The 20,361-nt window shown below is 38.9% G+C and overlaps 1 protein-coding gene across 3 annotated transcripts in view; it reads left to right on the top strand.

Moving 5' to 3' along the window:
• Positions 1–20,361, top strand: part of sirt6 (sirtuin 6) — a 40,687-nt gene that overhangs the window by 5,850 nt on the left and 14,476 nt on the right. For 2 of the 3 annotated variants that reach the window (XM_072244611.1, XM_072244610.1), the window contains exons 2-4: positions 256–383; positions 8,537–8,719; positions 16,794–16,853. In XM_072244611.1, the coding sequence (XP_072100712.1) occupies positions 256–383; positions 8,537–8,719; positions 16,794–16,853 (371 nt within the window). The remainder of the gene's footprint in view (positions 1–255; positions 384–8,536; positions 8,720–16,793; positions 16,854–20,361) is intronic. The other variant, XM_072244612.1, reaches the window with a different exon arrangement.

Below are 20,361 nucleotides of genomic sequence, written 5' to 3'. Positions count from 1 at the left end.
GTTTCTAGCATCTGCAGCTTTTGATTTGCACCTTTGAACCTGCAGTTCACGTTATGCTGTAATGATGGGTTAAATCCTGGAGGGTGATTGATCTTCCATCATTTGCTATTGGTTACCATTGCTCCCAAGTGATCCTAGCTGACATCTTAGCATTTGTTTTAACTTTATAAGGATCTGACGTTGAAGAAATTGCAGTTCTTTAAAGCCACAAGTGAAACTTTAGATTGAAACCAAATTGTGTTCTTAATGTTACAGAGTTTTGATTCCCCTGAGGAACTCGATAGGAAGGCGTTGGAGTTGGCTGATCTAGTACGGAACGCCTCTTATTTGGTGGTGCATACTGGAGCTGGGATCAGCACATCCTCGGGAATTCCTGACTTTAGGTATTTTGGCTTTGCCAACATGGAGCTGTATTTGAAGCAAGTGCCCTAGGTCTGCACGTTGCACCTTAATGAATCTGTCTAAAATGTTCAGTGAGGGTTATTATATGGCATGGATACTGTTTGTGTTAGGATTTCAGTCCCTTCCTTGCCTTGCTTTTTCAGTCTTCAGCTGTCTTCACTGCTCTCGCCAAGCTCTCTAGTCTTTTGCCCTATTGTAAATTTCCTTTCATTTTGACACGGTTGATTTTCATGCTGTCAATTCCCTCATCTACATCTTCCAACTTTCTTAATTTCGTTAGCTCCTCCATAGGCTAAGTGTTTTCATCAGGTTTCTAATTATCCTTCTCAGTATTCCTTTATCACTGTTTCTGTAATATGATTTTCATAAATTTTCCCGAGTGCCAGAGGATGGTTTACTGTACTAAAGGTGTTCTGTAATAATACCACAACAATCTTAATTATTTGGTCTCTTCAACTTTCATTTAATATGTGGTATTAAAAACAGTAAACATCTTGTGAGTTCGTCCTTGGTGACAAATGGGTAGTCTTAATATTTAAACAACTCATAACTGGTAGAGTATAATTCTGTCACTTTCATACATCTGATTAGGGGGATTGTCATCGGGAATTATGAACATCGAGTCATTAGGCCACGGCTTTTCCCAAGTGTTTGGAATCCCCCTGCAGAATCATAAAATTTATGCATAAAGGGAAGCCATTCGGCCCTTTGTATCAATGCCAACTATTGATCAACTAAGTTAATTCCATTTCCCAATTCCAGGTCTAAAGACTAGAAAATTACAGCTCACTAAATATGCATTCAAGTGATTTTTATAATGAGGTGAGGTTTTCTATCTCCTCCATTCTTTTTGGTAGTGAGTTCCAGATCCCATCCCCACTCCCACACAATCAATGAGAGGCATATTTTTCTTGTCAGTTCCTCTCCTCACTACCTCACTAATCCTCTTTTGCACCATTTGTTTACTGTATTATAACTCGTAGTAATTTGTTCCAAAGCTTAGACATTTTCCCTCATAGCTGTTACAAGATCCTTATAAATCTTCTCCACACTATAGCACTATTATTTTTGTTGTGTGATGACCAGAACTCTACACAGGACTCAAGCTATGGCTTAACATGTTCCAATGCAACATCCCTGTTCTTATTTCCATGTCCTAGCAAATAGAATCCAGTTTTCCATTGGTGTATTTGCCTTCAGGGATTTGTAGACAAGCAAATTTTGACATTGTAGTTTATTCACTTGTAAGAATGCTGCATTATCTCACTCTTTGTTCATTATTTCAATTGCTTCCCATTCTTCCCCTTCAACTGAAGTGCTTATCTAAATCTACCTCTGGTGAAAACAGATGCAAAATATTCATTGAGAACTTTACACATGTTCAGCATCCATAATCAATCCCTTACTTCTGAATATAATTCACCTTCTAATCCTCTTATCTTGAGGGGTCTCAAATTTTGCCTGTCTAAATTGTTATCTAATTTCACCAGTGCACCTTTACAGCCAGATTCTGCTTTGTTGAGCTTTCAGCACACCTTTTCACTTTGTTCTGCCTTGTATTTTTATTGTCATCCATGAGTTTCGAATTGGGGTCTCCTTCCCGTTCTAAGATACTTCCTTGTTCTGAACCTTCGCTATTTAAACCTTAAGTAGCTCAGACAGATTTGGCTTCAAGGAGCCATTTCTATATGTATTAAATAGTCTTTTAGTCCAGTAAAATTAACCTTGTTCCTATTTAGAACTACTCAGGTCCACCTTTAGTCCTTTTCCAGAGCCATACTAAATACAACTCATAATCACTACTCTTTTTGCTACCTTTTCCACTTAGCAGTGTTCCTTCCCTAAAGCTGTTGTTCTCTTGTTGGGTTTGTTATACTTAAAAAATTTCTTAATGCATTCGAAGAATTCAATTTCTTCTAAACTCATTATTCTGCTACTGTCCTATATCTTTTAGAATTGTTGAGATTCCCAGCTATCATTCATTTATTATTTTGTCATATCTTGGATATTTACTTAATAATTGACTACCTCTCACTAAACGTTGAGGAGGAATAGTGTGTTCCCATTAATGTGATTACTCTTTTTTGTTGTACAATTCAACCAAGGTTGCCTCATTTATTGATCTTTCTCATATATCACTCCTCCCAGATGTAACTGTGTCACAGCTGATAGGACTGTGTTTTATGTCTATCATGAAAGCCCTACATCAAGAATGTTCAGCAGTCACATCAGCCCATTTTGAGCCACATTTCAGTAAGTGTGTCAAACTCCAAATTAACATCTGTATCCTCAGTTCGTCATCACCTTTATTCCTTAGACCATTCGTGTTAGTATGGACAATTAAATCTCCCATAAAATAGTCTTTTTCAGCCTGCTGTTTCCTCAGCCTTCATCTCTTATGCTGTGTTTTCAGATTTGGGATATGTTTCCATGTATTGAGTTCATCCAAACTCCATCAGCCTATGTCCTAATTTGACCCATGTCCTGTTTAACACCACTACCTTTTTTGACCCACACTGTTTTCATCTTGGCTAGTATTTCAGTAGTACAATTCTCATCTTTTCACAACCTTCCTGTCTTTACGTTTGTGATCTCTTTCAGTATAATTTTCAGTATAATTTCTGTGTTTTTCTAGTGAATGTTAAGTATATGATGCTATGTGCTCGTGATGCTGCTGCAATTTTCATTGCATATATGCAAACTTTTAAATCATGTTTCATCTTTAGTCTCATGCACACTCCTGATGTTCATGGCTATCTATGGTAGCCTCTGAGTCCCTGAAATTTCCTCCATGAAGATCTTCTCTTCAAGAATGTTCATTTAAAATCTGATTACTTATTCAAGTTTATTGTAATATCCCCTTAATCTGGTTTAAATTTTGGTAACACCTAATTGCCTAGTTCTGAGAGTACGTTTACTTGCTGCTGTGGAATGTTTTACTATGTTTAAAGGGCTATTTAATTGCAAGTTGATGTGTTGAAGAGTGTTATTTTCAGATTGTTCAGCAGACAGGAAAACATATTTATTTGATGTCAGCAGTGCTCTCCACATGTCTGTAGGTGGTGCAGTGGATTACTCCATGGTAGTTTGTGCAGTCTGCTACCCACTTCCAAGCAGACAAATGCTTAGTCACAAAACTTAAGGGCCTAGGTTGCAGTAGATCTGTGTTTACCTTGAGTGATTTGAAACTTACCTTTTAGCAGCAGGGTAAAGCAGCAAATAAGTTGTTGGTTCACTAAATTATCATGAGGTAATGGAGCAACTTGAAATATTTCAGAATGAAAGCAAATAGTGTTTTGCTTTGTTGAATTTAAACCAGTAGGTGGTATCTTATACTTAATGCTCTCAAGATGTTGAAAATCTGCGGCTATGCCCAGCTTTAATTTTGTGATTATGTGGGCTGCACAAGATGCCCTAATGCTTGAATGTGTTTTCCTACACAGTGCCTTTTGTTTATTTCAACTAACACCCAGTTGCTATCAGTGGCAAGCTCCTGTCCCTCTGCCATTACCACAGACGAACAGGACTTTTCCTTCAAAAACTAAAGGTGTAGCTATGGACACCCGTATGGGTTCTAGCTATGCCTGCCTTTTTGTTGGCTTTGTGGAACAATCTATGTTCCGTGCCTATTCTGGTATCTGTCCCCCACTTCTCCTTCGCTACATCGACGACTGCATTGGCGCTGCTTCCTGAACGCATGCAGAGCTCGTTGACTTTATTAACTTTGCCTCCAACTTTCACCCTGCCCTCAAGTTTACCTGGTCCATTTTCGACACCTCCCTCCCCTTTCTAGATCTTTCTGTCTCTGTCTCTGGAGACAGCTTATCCACTGATGTCCTGACGAAGGGTCTCGGCCTGAAACGTCGACTGCACCTCTTCCTACAGATGCTGCCTGGCCTGCTGTGTTCACCAGCAACTTTGATGTGTGTTGCTTGAATTTCCAGCATCTGCAGAATTCCTGTTGTCTACTATAAGCTTACTGACTCTCACAGCTATCTGGACTATTCCTCTTCTCACCCTGTCTCTTGCAAAAACGCCATCCCCTTCTCGCAATTCCTCTGTCTCTGCTGCATCTGCTCTCAGGATGAGGCTTTTCATTCTAGGACGAGGGAAATGTCCTCCTTTTTTAAAGAAAGGGGCTTCCCTTCCTCCACTATCAACTCTGCTCTTAAATGCATCTCCCTCATTTCACGTATATCTGCTCTCACTCCATCCTCCCGCCACCCCACTAGGAATAGGGTTCCCCTGGTCCTCACCTACCACCCCACCAGCCTCCGGGAGTAAAATATTATTCTCCGTAACTTCCGCCACCTCCAACGGGATCCCACCACTAAGCACATCTTTCCCTCCCCCCCCCCCCCCCGCTTTCCGCAGGGATCGCTCCCTACGTGACTCCCTTGTCCATTCGTCCCCCCCAGCCCTCCCCACTGATCTCCCTCCTGGCACTTATCCGTGTAAGCGGAACAAGTGCTACACATGCCCTTACACTTCCTCCCTTACCTCCATTCAGGGCCCCAAACAGTCCTTCCAGGTGAGGCGACACTTCACCTGTGAGTCAGCTGGGGTGATATACTGCGTCCGGTGCTCCCGATGTGGCCTTTTATATATTGGCGAGACCCGACACAGACTGGGAGACTGCTTTGCTGAACACCTACGCTCTGTCCGCCAGAGAAAGCAGGATCTCCCAGTGGCCACACATTTTAATTCCACATCCCATTCCCATTCTGACATGTCTATCCACGGCCTCCTCTACTGTAAAGATGAAGCCACACTCAGGTTGGAGGAACAACACCTTATTTTCTGTCTGGGTAGCCTCCAACCTGATGGCATGAACATCAACTTCTCTAACTTCCGCTAATGCCCCACCTCCCCGTCGTACCCCATCTGTTACTTATTTTTATACACACATTCTTTCTCTCACTCTCCTTTTTCTCCCTCTGTCCCTCTGAATATACCCCTCGCCCATCCTCTGGGTCCCCCCCCCGCCTTGTCTTTCTTCCCGGGCCTCCTGTCCCATGATCCTCTCGTATCCCTTTTGCCTATCACCTGTCCAGCTCTTGGCTCCATCCCTCGCCCTCCTGTCTTCTCCTATCATTTTGGATCTCCCCCTCCCCCTCCAACTTTCAAATCCCTTACTCGCTCTTCCTTCAGTTAGTCCTGACGAAGGGTCTCGGCCTGAAACATCGACTGTACCTCTTCCTAGAGATGCTGCCTGGCCTGCTGCGTTCACCAGCAACTTTGATGTGTGTTGCTTGAATTTCCAGCATCTGCAGAATTCCTGTTGTTAGGACTCTTCCTGAGAGCTGTTTTCTTCCATTTGTGCAAAATAGGCCCTCCCTTGGCAATAATCTTTTCTAACTATGCATCTTAAAAATTCTGCTTTCACCTCCTTTAATGAAAAAAGTTCTGACAATTTCTAAAAGAATTAAGTTCACTTCATGTATTTGATCTTGCGGCTCCTTTTTTCTCCTTTTTTTTAAAGTTGTGACCCTATTTTTAGCTTCTCCTACAAGAGGATATGAATCTAATTCAAAACGATAAATTATGATGTGTAAATGATCAGTCATTGGCTGAATAAGGTCTCAGTTTTTAGAACTTGCATTGGATAACACTTATGAAACAATGGACTGTGAATATACTCTTAACATCAACCCACTTTGTGGATAAATACTATTTTTATCCCTTTGTGCTATGTAATTGCTATTAAATATATGTATACCATTTCTCCTCATCTGTTCTTGCCAGTAAAGAGGAAGTTGTATCTGACTGAGTTTTGTGTCGGTTACTATTTTATATTTTGTTTTTGGGTCTCCTTCATAAATTGGCATGTTCCCAACAAATCTATTTAACTTTCAAAGATCACTAGATCACCCATATCTAGAGGGGAGCTACAGTCTGTTCAGCTTAATTCTATGCAAATATATATACTTTCAGTTTGGTTTATAGCATGTGAATCATTTCTGCATCTTTAGTGACTGTAATATGGGAATCAGAACCCAGTGCTATTCTCCTAAGTGCAAGCCAGCCAAAATTTAGCATTTCTACTTTCTGGAAATGTGCTCTTTATTTGCATTTTAATGCATTTGTAATACTATTATAAATTTATGTATTCCGTATGCAGTTACCACTCCATCCCAGTTAGACTCATTCTAGCAGTATGTTCCCACCTTATGCTTACCATAACTGTGCAGGGTACACTGATCATAATGAAAGTACTTTGCTGTTGTATGTCACTGTCTAATTAATGTCAGGTCGCATTTCTAACAAGATTGACCATGGGTCATAAGACCATAAGATATAGAAGCAGAAGTAGGCCATTCAGCCCATTGAGTCTGCTCCGCCTTTTTGTCATGGGCTGATCCAATTTTTCCAGTCATCCCCAGTCCCCTGCCTTCTCCCCATACTCTTTGATGCCTTGGCTAATCAAGAACCTATCTATCTCTGCCTTAAATGCACCCAATGACTTGGCCTCCACAGCCGCTCGTGGCAACAAATTCCACAGATTTACCACCCTCTGACTAAAGTAATTTCTCCACATCTCTGTTCTAAATGGACATCCTTCAATCCTGAAGTCCTCTTGTCCTGGACTCCCCTACTATGGAAAATAACTTTGCCATATCTAATCTGTTCAGGTCTTTTAACATTTGGAATGTTTCTATGAGATCCCCCCTCATTCTCCTGAACTCCAGGGAATACAGCCCAAGAGCTGCCAAATGTTCCTCATTAAGTACCCCTTTCATTCCTGGAATCATTCTCGTGAATCTTCTCTGAACCCTCTCCAATGACAGTATATCCTTTCTAAAATAAGGAGCCCAAGACTGCACACAATACTCCAAGTGTGGTCTCATGAGTCATGAGTACCTTATAGAGTCTCAACATCACATCCCTGCTCTTATATTCTATACTTCTAGAAATGAATGCCAACATTGCATTCGCCTTCTTCACCACCGACTCAACCTGGAGGTTAACCTTTAGGGTATCTTGCACAAGGACTTCCGAGTCCCTTTGCATCTCTGCATTTTGAATTCTCTCCCCATCTAAATAATAGTGTACCCATTTATTTCTTCCACCAAAGTGTATGACCATACAGTTTCCAACATTGTATTTCACTTGCCACTTCTTTGCCCATTCCCCTAAACAATCTAAGTCTCTCTGCAAGTTCTCTGTTTCCTCAACACTACCCGCTCCTCCATCTATTTTTGTGTCATCGGCAAGTTTAGCCATAAATCCATTAATCCCAGAGTCCACATCATTGATGTATATCATAAAAAGCAGTGGTCCCAACACCAACCCTTGTGGAACTCCACTGGTAACCAGCAGCCGGCCAGAATAGGATCCTTTATTCCCACTCTTGGTTTTCTGCCGATCACCCAATGCACCAGTCATGCCAGTAACCTCCCTGTAACTCTTTGGGCTCTTATCTTTCTAAGCAGCCTCGTGTGCGGCACCTTGTCAAAGGCCTTCTGAAAATCCAAGTACGCCACATCTGCATCTCCTTTGTCTACACTGTGTAATTTCCTCAAAAAACTTTCAGGAAACCATGCTGGCTTTGGCCTATCTTGTCATGTGCCTCCAGGTACTCCATAATCTCATCCCTAACAATCAATTCTAACAACTTATCAACCACTGATGTCAGGCTAACAGGTCTATAGTTTCCTTTCTGTTGCCTCCCACCCTTCTTAAATAGCAGAGTAACATTTGCAATTTTCCAGTCATTCAGTACAATGCCAGGATCTATCGATTCTTGAAAGGTCATTGTTAATGCCTCCGCAATCTCTCACAACCTGACATTGCATTCCATCAGGGTCAGGGGATTTATCCACCCTCAGACCATTAAGCTTCCTGTGCACCTTCTCAGTTGTAATTTTCACTCACTTCCCTGATAACTCTTGAATGTCCGGTATACTGCAGATGTCTTCCACTGAAGACTGATGCAAAATATGCATTCAGTTCCTCTGCCATCTCTACATCTGTCATTACAATATCTCCACTCCTTGTGAAATATGACGACTTCTCTGCAATCCACTGCATTATGTTTTGAATGTGCGTTACTTCCATTGTGAAACTCACAAGGGGCTACAATATGCAGCTTTGCAAGCTTCACTTGTAAACTGTTACATGGTGCTGTTGACAGGGGACCTCGTGGTGTCTGGACGATGGAGGAGCAGGGCCTGGAGCCCAAATTCGACACCACTTTTGAGGAAGCCAGGCCTTCAAAGACTCATATGGCACTTGTGGCTCTTCAGAGGGTCGGCATTATCAAGTACGTGATCAGCCAGAATGTAGACGGGCTTCATGTACGGTCAGGATTTCCCAGGTAGGATTTCTATGCTTTTATTGTCTTTTATACATCTCATATATTTATACATCTTTAAGTAGTTTAAAATCTTATATGGGTTTTCCTATTGACAGTGATCAATATTGTGTATATGGATTTAAATACAGATGCATTTGGGCATATGCAGACAAGTGGTGTAAATTTTACTTGCCAGGCATTGACTGTCTTCAACAAGAGTCCATCTACTTTTAGCATTGAATAAAATTACTACGGCCTATTATGAATTTCCAAGTACTATCATTGTTTAAAAATTCAGCGGCACTAACCACAAAAAAAGCTGCCAGGTGTCACTTACTAATAACCTGCTCGTAACTGTCTAGTTTTTATTAGGATATAGAAATTGTAACACAGAAGCAGACCATTTGGCATATGGTCTGTGTGGATCATCTCTCACTCCTTGATTTTATTACACCACCATATCCTTTCTATATCTACTCCCTTGTCTACTTGTCTAGCTCCTTGTGAGCTACTTCAGATGCTAACTGGACTTAAAAAATCTCATTAAGAGAAATCAGCCTTGATTTATTAGTGGCTGCTTGAACTCATTAACTTGGTTTTGAACACCTCCAACAGGAGGCATATTTCTTAAGTCTATCATATCAAATCCCAAAGTCTTAAAAGACTTGCACTAAATAGGTTTGACTTCTCTTTATTAGCCTGAAATGTCTACTCAGTGTAAATATAACTGTTTTCTATTCATTGTTTTTCATTTCTGCAATATGGGTATTATTTCTTAATCTTGATTTGTGAAATGAGTGGTATGATGCTCTTAGATGTGGTCAACATAATGATTTATGTATTTACTTAATTTGTCTACTTTTCAATTCTATTCCTCCAGAATAGAGGTTCACAAAACTTTCCCACTGCATAATCCTTTACAGATTTATCAGCTACCCATCTAGTCATAGCAGCATGTTATATATTCCTTGCATGTCAGTTATTTTATTTACTTGCTTTAAGATTGATTTGCCAATTTATGCATTACTGACAATGATGGATCCTGATGTTTAAACCCAAGGTTCTTTTTGAAGTCCAAGAACGAGGCACAAAACTTGTTGCTTCACTATTGTTTTATTAACAGTTGACAGAGGAAATTTTAATAGACAGTGATAGAGGAAGTTAAGGTTAAAAAAACTAAGAAGGTCAAGATTGCTATGCTTGGCTTCATGTTTAGCTATTTTATTTCCTTAGAGAAAAGGAAAATTCAACTGAAATCTACAGACAAGAATTAACCAATTAGAAAGCTAATATTCAGTACTGCAGTATCAAGTTAACCAATGATAAAGCACTTAAGTATTGCAAAATAAAACTGCAAGAACTTTCCAGAATTATACTTTGTATAGGGGCATATTAAACTGTTATGTACATATAAGGACTACTTAAAATACAGACAGATTGTTAGATTGCAAAGAAATAACAAACAGTCTAAGAATTAAACAGTTGGATCCAGCAGCAGTCGTTGCTAACTGTTACATCTGAAAAGCTAGCCATAATAAGTTACTGTGAGTTGTTAATTGAACTGACAACAAAATTAACAAATTGCTCATTCTAAGTATCCTCAGAAACTGGAATCTGTAAATCTTGTTCCCAGAGATTTTTAATTTTGTCTAAAGGAATATTTCTCATTCCCAACAACATACCATAAATATTAGATATAGATCCATTCTGGAAGGTTTTCAAATTAAAAATTCTATCAAGTAAATTCTTATCTGGACTTTTAGGAATTGTATGTACTTGAGAACACAAAAAGTCTCTAATTTGTAAATATCGAAAAAAGTGGGTTTTGGGTAGGCTATACTTAGCTGACAGTTGTTCAAATGAAGAGAGACTATCTCCAACAAACAAATCCTGAAAACATTTAATACCCAATCTATTCCCTCTTTGAAAACTACATCAGTCATAGAAGGTTTAAAAAAATAGAAAAAATGGGACTTGAAAGTGAAAAACTCAATAAACAAAAATATTTTCTAAATTGTACCCAAATCCTCAAAGTATGTTTAACTACAAAATTATCAGTTAGATTACTTAAAGATAAAGGAATTGAGGATCTGAGAAGAGAAATGATAGAAAATTTATTCACAAAATTAGCTTCTAAAGAAACACAGACCGGACAGTTGTCTCAATTAATATAATATAACCAAAACATAAGTTTCCATATATTGACTGCCCAGTAATAAAACCTGAAATTGGGTAAGGCTAAACCTCCATTCTTCTTAGCTTTTTGAAGATGAACTTTATTTAATCGAGAAATTTTATTTTTCCATATATAAGAAGATATAATAGAATCCAGAGAATCAAAAAGGATTTAGGAATAAAAACAGGTACGGCCTGAAATAAATATAAAAATTTAGGCAAAATATTCATTTTAATAGAATTAATTCGGCCAATCAACGATAAAGAGAGGGGTGACCAATTTGATAGTGCCTTCTCAACATAATTCAGAAGTGTAAAAAAAATTTCTTTAAAAAGGAATTTATAATTCCTAGTAATTGTTACGCCCAAATAAGTAAATTGATTTCTTACAATTTTAAAAGGAAGGTTAGTAATACCAAATTATTCAAAGGAAAAAGTTCACTCTTATGAAAGTTAAGTTTATATCCTGAAAACTGACTAAAGCAGGAGAGTAAAGAAAGTACGGAAGGTAAAGAAGACTCCACATTAGAAATGTAGAGCAAAAGGTCATCAGCATAAAGCGAAACTTTGTGGGTAATACCCCTCCTTAAAATACCAGTGATGTCATTAGATTCCCGGAAAACAATGGCGAAAGGTTCTAAGACCAAATCAAAAAGCAAAGGACTCAAAGAACAACCTTGTCTCGTTCCATGTTGAAGTTTAAATGGTTTAGAGTTCTGAGAGTTAGTAAGAACCTGAGCAGAGGGAGATAAATAAAGTAATTTAATCCACTGAATAAAATCAGGCCCAAAGTTACATTTTTCTGAAGTTTTAAATAAATAATTCTATTCAACCTGATCAAAGGCTTTCTCAGCATCTAAGGATATCACACATTCCGATATTTCTTTAGAAGGAGAATAAATAACACACAATGAACGACGAATATTAAAGTGGGAGTATCGATTTTTGATAAATCCAGTCTGATCATCAGAAATAATAGATGGCAAAATATTTTCAATCCTGCGAGCCAGAAGTTTAGATAAAATTTTAGTATCATCATTAAGTAAGGAAATTGGTCTATAAGAAGAACATTCAGTTGGATCCTTATTCTTTTAAAGAATAAGTGAAATAGAGACTTCATAAAAAGATTGTGGCAACTTACCTAATTTTAAAAAGTCCAAATGGACTGAGTATAAGTGAGATATAAGCAAAGAGGGAAAAGCCTTATAAAACTCTTCAGAAACTCCATCAGAACCCAGAGCCTTCCCCGAGTGCAAAGAGTGAACAACCTCAGCAATTTCCTCATAAGAAGTGGGTTGATCCAGCAATTTTCGATTATCATCAATAAGTGTAGGAATGTTTAATCGATCTAAGAAATTATTTATTATAGTATTATCTTTAGGAGGATCAGAACTATAAAGTTTAGAATAGAATTCTCAAAGTATCATTTATTTCTAAATGATCAGATGTTTTATCACCATTAGCTTTACAAATTTCTTTAATTTGGCGTTTAACTATAATGGTTTAACTATAACTATATTGGTTAGCCAATAGTTTACCTGTTTTATCTCCATGAACATAAAACTGACTTTTATCTTTTAAAAGTTGAGTTTCAATTGGATAAGTTAAAAGCAGATTGTATTTAGTTTTAATTTCACCACGTCTTTTATATGAAACCAGATTTGGAGCCAAAGCATATTTTTGGTCTAATTGTTTCAACTGACTGGCTAATTCAATTCTCTCCTTATTAGCTTTTTTCTTAACACTTGAGGTAAAATAAATAATTCGTTCTCTAATATAAGCCTTAAAAGCATCCCATAAAATTAAGACGAGAAGCCTCTTCTAGCATATTCTCTTCAAAAAAAAAGAGTAATTTGTCTCTCCCAAAATTTTTTTAAAATCCTTATCAGATAACAGAGTTGGATTAAAACGCCAGAATCTGTTTATTTGGGAGACAGCCGGAAGATTTAAAGATAAAAACACAGGGGCATGATCTGAAACAGCAATTTCTTTATATTCACAGGAGCAAACCAGTGGAATCAATTGACTATCAACAAAAAAAAATCAATCCTGGAATACGTATGATGAACGTGAGAAAAAAATGAGTAATCTTTATCTGTTGGATGCAAAAAGCACCAAACATCAACGATATCACATTTCATTAGAAAAGATTGGCTAAAGGAGGCAGATCTACTAAAAGTCAATCGTTTAAAAGATAAGCAATCTAAAACAGAGTCTAACCAACAGTTGAAGTCTCCTCCTAAAACTAAAGAATACAGACTTAAATCTGGTAAAAGCAAAAAAAAGTGTTCAAAAAAACCTAGATCGTCTATATTCGGGGCATGCAAATTAGCAAAAACCATTAATTTACTATCTAATTTCCCTGACACTATAACAAAGTGCCCATTGGTATCAGACACTACATTATGTTGAACGAAAGAAACTGAATTGTCTATAAGAATCGAAACTCCTCTGGCCTTAGCCTGAAAGGAGGAATGAAAAAATAAGCTCTTCCAACTGCTGAAAAGATGTAAATTATCACATTTACGAACATGTGTTTCTTGTAACAAAATAATTGAGACATTCAATTTCTTAATATTAAATATCTTATTACGTTTCACAGGATGGTTTAGTCCTTTCACATTAAAACTAAGTAAATTAATAGTATGGTCCATTTTAAATATTGCTTAAAAGAGAGGTTAGAATAAAAACCGCTGGAATGTATATTAAGTCCAAACAATGAGCTTTAAGATAAAGTAACCAAGCAACAAATGAAGCTAAGACAACCAAACAGCTGATAGAAAAGAAGTAACCCACCCCCCCACCCCCCATCCGAAGAGAGAAAGTTGATCAAAGCGCAGTCAACAGCTAAACCTACCTACATTACCCTCCCAAAACGAACTACTGGCTGAGCTCCAAAAAATTTCAAGGCTAACTGCATTCCAACAAGACAAAACAAAAAACAGAGCAAAATTAAACATTTTAAAAAACCTCATGAAAAAATATAGTATAAAATATTAAAAAGAACTAAGAAAATTCAGAACATATTAACTTGGAAAGTATTAACTCAATGAAAACTTACTGATTAATTTTCTAAGCAAAGAAATAAAAGTACAAAAAAAATTAGATACGAAGGTATACCAAAGTTTTAAAAAAAACAATTGTTCATAAAAGAAAGTAATGAATAGTTAGACTGCTGATTCTAAAAAAAAAGGATCCATCAGGCAGACACAACATAGATTTATGTAAGGAATTATTGAACAGTTAAACTTCTGATACTGATTCGGAAGTTAAAAAATCCTGCACCTCTTGAGTCGAACAGAACCATTTCTGAGAGCCATTTTTCAAAATGATTCTAAGACAAGCAGGGTAACAAAGAGAGGGTTTAAAACCTTTATTATACAATTCCAACATAACTTTTTAAAACTTGGAAGTGTTCATTCAACACCTCAGGTGAAAAATCCTCCACAATTCTGATCTTCTGGCCTACATAATCAATCATACCTTTCCAACAAGATTCACAAATTGAAATTTCCTTTGTTTGAAAGTCATGAAGACAAATTAACACTGAACAAGGTCGTTCTCCTGGAGGAGGTCTTGGTACTGGCGATCTATGAGCTTGGACTATTTTAGGTTGGGATTTTAAAATATTCAGAAATAAATTAGCCAAAAGATTTGCAAAAGATTCCAAAGGCTGATTGCCTTCGATTAACTCTTTAAAACCCAGAATTCGTAAATTATTTCTTCTGCTTCTATTCTCTTAAGTCGATAATCTTCTGTCTTAATTTTTCATTAACCTTTGACTGTTTATCACAGATCTTTTCCAGGTCATCAGTCTTCGTATCCAACATCATCAAAGTGTCTTCATTCTCTTTTATCCGTTTATCGTGTTCACTTAAAGTTTTTTGAATAGAATCCAATTTTACATCCATTCGTTTAAATTCAGCGCTGAGTTGCCGGAATTTCTACTGGAACTCCTCCGAAAGTTCATTTTTATGCTTCTGAAATGTCTCCATAATAGATTCCGAAGTTATAGGAGGGTCCTCTTCTTTTTAAGTAGCCTTGGCACCCGTCATCGTAAAACAATATTGCGTTTAAAAGTAAGTTTTCAGAACAAGTTGGAAACGGTAATTAAGTAGAGTAGAAGCAACTTTAAAAACACTGCTACTCCATTGACAGCCAGTAGGTTCCTCTGCTCAATTTTTTGACAAAATCTAGAAGGAAGTCATAAGCACCACAAAACACTAAAAAATAGAAGATTGCCACTTCTTGGGTAGCTCCTTGGAGTTAAGAACGACTCTGTTAACTCCAAGTTCTGTGGACTCTAAAATGGCTAATCAAGCTAGAGTGGATCTCACAAACAGGGTCACAAATGATTGATAGGTTGGCAGAGGCTGCATGCCTTCCACTATTTAAGCTAGCATCTGTGTGCTCCTGGCAAATGCAATTGACGTTCTCAGTGTATCCTGAATGCACCTTCATTTTGAGCAACTGGTTGCCATGGATTCCCAGCAGTCTTAATAAGGTTACAATTTGCAAAGGAAACTTTGAGAACATCCTTGAATTATTCCCTCTGTCCATCTACTTGATGATCTGTTGCCGTGATAGAGTCTGGAATAGCAAATCTGTTTCAGGATGTCAAGCATAAAAATGGTGTGGACAGAAGAGACTGCCAATCCTAAAATCAGGAGCAACAAACAATCTGCTAAAGCAACTCAACAGTTTGAGCAGCATCTATGGAAGGAAAAGAATTGTCAACATGTCATTTCCTACATCAGAACTGAGTGTGGAGAGGAATGATGGCTAGTATAAAGAGAATTGTACTAGTGAGATGGGGGCCAGTAGGTATTTAGTCAACTGAGGATAGGTGAAGGATAACATTCAAATAGAACCAGCTAAGGGAGGAGCAGGGGATGAATTACAAGACAAACTCAGGTGGTTGATAGGCGGAGAGAAGCAAAAATAAAGGCTGTGACCATTCTGGCCTCTCCATTGCATGTCATTTCAACTCTCCTTCCCATTCACATACTAACCTAGCATCTCTTGCGAGACTCAAGGCAAGCTGAGGAACCACACCTCATATTGTGCCTTGGTAGTCTACAATCTGATGATATGAACATTGAAGTTTCCTATTCCAGGTAACCCTTCCTGCTATCCTTCAGCCACCACCTTTTGTTGATCCGCTCCAGAGTTACCATTTTTGTTCCCATTACTAAGTTGTGGCCATACTATGTTGGTGCTGGACCACGGTGACATTTGAGGACTAGCCCCAGCACATCCTTGGGCTGTATTTGTCATTGACACAAATGATGCGTTTCACTATACGCTTTGATGTACATGTGATAGATAAAGCTAATCTATAAAAAAAACTTTACACCTTTTAGCACGTCTCTACCTTCCACCTCCACCACTGCAACCTGGCTTGATCTGCCTTCTACCTACCCCAGTCTCCCAATCCCAATCCGCCCCTACTTGGTTACATCTGCCTGCATTCTTCCCCATTCTCAGTCTACCTATCACCTACTGGCCTCTATCTCACTACTGACCCTTCCACTGGCTAACTTCCAACTCCACAAACGTCCCTGATACAAGTTTTGCAGGGAAAGGAGACAGTTGTGAAGAAAAGAAAAAGCCTGCCCACTGGAGCAGCAATAAGTCCAAAACTTGTTACTGTAAAAATGTCACACAACTGAGACGAGGAATTTGGGATAATCAAGTGTGTTCAGAATATGATACTTGCTACCATGTGAAGTTGAGTAACCTTGTACATCAGGGTGAAAGGGTTAACTGGTGACTAATGAAATAGGATGCAAAGTGGTTCATGTGGAGTGTAAAGTGTGCGCTAGTTGTACAGTTTCTGTGTAGTAAATTCTGACACATCTGTGTGCGTAAGTAGAATTGCCAATGGATTTGCACATTTACACTGTGTTTCCGTCCACAGGGACAAGCTTTCTGAGCTGCACGGTAATATGTTTGTGGAAGAATGCACCAAATGCGGCAAGTAAGTTTTATACATTTTTGTAGTCCGTAGCTGCAGCTCTGTGCAGTGTCTTATCGTGAGATTAAATTAATTGTTTGTTTTCCCATTGTCTTTATTTCAGGAGACTAAAATCACTTGGCAGTATTGTTGTTTCCACAGAAATCCTTTGTGGTTATGATAGACCGCTTAAAGCTGAGCACAAATATAATTTCAGACTACTTGTATCATTTAGGAATTTGGAGAAACAAGAAGTTAACTTTTATTGATATAATGCGTTTAATTCCTTAATGGTGCTGATGTTTTGCAATAGTTCAACTAAGCTAAAAATATTTTGTTGATGATTTTCATTTGTATTCAGCGCCTGTGGCTTCTCACTTGTGTCGAACAATAATCGGCCAGTATTGAAGGATTCCAATTGCCCTGATACCGTTTCTCCATCACCACAATGTCCTGGTGAAACCTTTCACCATGCTTGTCACTGACAGTGCCAAGATTTGCAGGAAAGAAGCCTAAGTGGGAATGCAGAAAATGAATTTTTAGTGTCACTTCATGATTTTGTATGCTTGAAGAATGTTGTCAACCAGCTGCGCATAGTTCGATCCTTTGTAGTTGCCAAGAAAATTTTCAACAACATCCTTGAATGCCTTCCATGTGATTTTCTCTGGTCCTACTAGATGGAAAAATGTTATTTGTTTATTCGTTGTGATACAGCGCAGAGTAAGCCCTCTGAGCCGCACTGCCTAGCAATCCATCCACTCCCCCCCCATTTAATCTTCGCCTAATTTTGGGACAATTTACAATGACCAATTAACCCTACCAAACAGTATGACTTTGGATTGTGGGAGGAAACCGATGCAGTCACAGAAAGAATATGGAGGTTTCTCACAGGGAGCAGCAGGAATTGAACCCAGGTCGCTGGTACTGTAAAGCATTGTGCAAATCTTAGTAGACTACTTCGTCCAGCACCTTTGCTCTTTCCGCCACAAAAAGTGGGATTGCTCAATGGCCACCCATTTCAATTCTACTTCCCATCCCATTCTGACAAGACAGTCCCCTCTACTGCCACAATGAGACCACACTCAGTTTGGAGGAGCAACACATTATATTGTCTGGGTAGCCTCTAATCTGATGGCATGAGCATCAATTTCTTGAACTTCCAGTATTTGCTCCTCCTATCTCCTCTCCTTCACCATTCCCTGTTCCTGTTTCCCTCCCTCACCATATCCTTACCTGCCCATCACCTCTTTCTGGTGCTCCTCCCCGTTTCCTTTCTTTCATGGTCTTCTGTCCTCTCCTATCAGATTCCCCCTTTACAGCCCTTTATCTCTTCCATCTATCTACTACCTGGCTCTTTAATTCACCTCCCTCCCTCCCAGTTTCACCTATCATCTGCCACTTTGTACTTCTTCCTCCCCTCCCCCCACTACCTTATTCTGACGTTGCCCTTTCCTTTCCCATCCTGCTGAAGGGATTCTGCCCAAAGCATCGACTGTACTCTTTTCTATAGACGCTGCCTAGCCTGCAGAGTTCCTCCAGCATTTTGTGTGTGTTGCTTTGGATTGCCAGCGTCTGCAGATTTTCTTGTGTTTGAGGTTTCACTAATAGCTTTTTTTCATTGTCCACCTTGGGAGTTTGTCCTTGCCTAGTTTCATATTAATCTACTCATAGCCAAAGTACCTACAAATTGGCTGTTGGAGCAAGATAACACTCTGTGACCCACCAACCATCTGTCATCACTAACTGCTTTTCCTTTTCTATGTGCTATTCCATGGCAACATCATCCACAGACGGGGACTCTCCTTCCAAGTGTATTCTGCAACAGGTAGCTCTTAATGAAGAACAAATAAGCGGATAATTTTCTAATTGAGAGGCTGTGACGAGTGGGATTCCATGGGAATAAATATTAGAGCCCAGTTGTTGTCACTGAATGAAGTGACCACTTTAGGACTGTGTGTTTGAACTAACTCCTTAAACCTATCTGTCTCTACCTTGTCGAATTGTGTTAGGGAAGAATGGTTATCATCAACATACAGATGGAACCTCATTCAATGTTTATTTAGCTGATTTGCTGAGGGACCAAATGTTGATGAAAAGTAGTAAGCCAAAGTTAAGTCCTTGGTGGCCATGAGAGGGAATGGTATAGGGGAGCGTACAGGTGAACTATTGGAAGCATCCTGACTGGTTGCGTTGTGGCCTGGTGCAGCAGTTCCATTGCACAAGAATGCAGAAAGCTACAGACAGTTGTAGATACAACTTTCCAGATGACTGACGGCATCTATGTGGTGCTGCCTCATGAAGGTGGGATCTGTCATCAGGAGCCCCCACCATCCAGGTCAGGCAGGAGGTACTGGAAGTCCCACACCACCAGCTTCAGAAATGGCTATTTCCTATAGCCATCAGGTTCTTGGAACAAATCTGCACAACCTATCCTTAGCTTAGCAATGGAATGCTACATACCACCTTTTGCACTATCCTTGATTTGTCTCCGATTTTATCTTTTTTATGCACCACTTATTTATGCAGCCTTTTTTTCTCTCGCTCCACTCTCTTGTATAATTTATATTCTGTTTGTTGTCTGTACCTGTGTGCCAGTGATGATGCTGCAAGTTTTTCACTGAATCTATACTTTTTACTTGTGCACATGATAATAAACTCTGACTCGAGAGAGGAAATAGTAAATTACAGATGATTCTCTGGCCACAACAGAGTAATCATTGCTGACTGGTGATGATCTAACCTCAGTGGCCCTTGTGAATTTGGGGAAATTGAGCTCTGAGAGAGAAATTTCATGTTTGGTGTTGGTATGCTAGGTAGAGCTTTGATGTAGCTTCCCACCACACAGCTAAGGAAATCAAAAATAGCTCCATCCAGTTGAAAAAGTTAATCTCTAGTTTTTGGAAATAATTACTGTGTAAATTATGCTGAACAATAAAATTTCACAGATTTGAAAGTTGAAAGTTGCCAGGAATCAGATGAAAACTAATTGAAAATGAGCTTAAAATTAGTGAAACTTTTGCTATCTTTATATCTGATTTACATCAATGAAATGGAATGCTTCATTATGCAAAATGCATGGCCATGCATTTTAGTAGAGGAAATAAATGTGCAGACTGTTTTCTAAACAGAGAGGAAATCCAAAATTCTGAGATGAAAAGGGACTTGGGAGTCCTTGTGCAGAACACCCAAAAGGTTAACTTGCAGGTTGAGTCAGCAGTGAGGAAGACAAATGCAAGGTTAGCATTCATTTCCAGAGGGCTTGAATACAAGACCAGGGATGTGATGCTGCACTAGTGGGGCCTCACCTTGAGTATTGTGAACAGTTTTGGGCCCCTCATCTTAGAAAAGATATGCTGGCATTAGAGAGGATACAGAGGAGTTTCACGAGGATGATTCCAGGTTATCATACGAGGAACGTTTGATGGCTCTGGGTCTGTGCTCACTGGAATTTAGAAGGATGAGAGGGGATCTCATTGAAACCTTTCGAATGTTGAAAGGCCTGGACAGAGTAGATGTGGAAAGGCTGTTTCCC

This window comes from Mobula birostris, chromosome 26 (genome assembly GCF_030028105.1).
Source record: "Mobula birostris isolate sMobBir1 chromosome 26, sMobBir1.hap1, whole genome shotgun sequence".
Taxonomy (NCBI): Eukaryota; Metazoa; Chordata; class Chondrichthyes; order Myliobatiformes; family Myliobatidae; genus Mobula; species Mobula birostris.
This window is presented reverse-complemented; position numbering and strand designations above follow the sequence as displayed.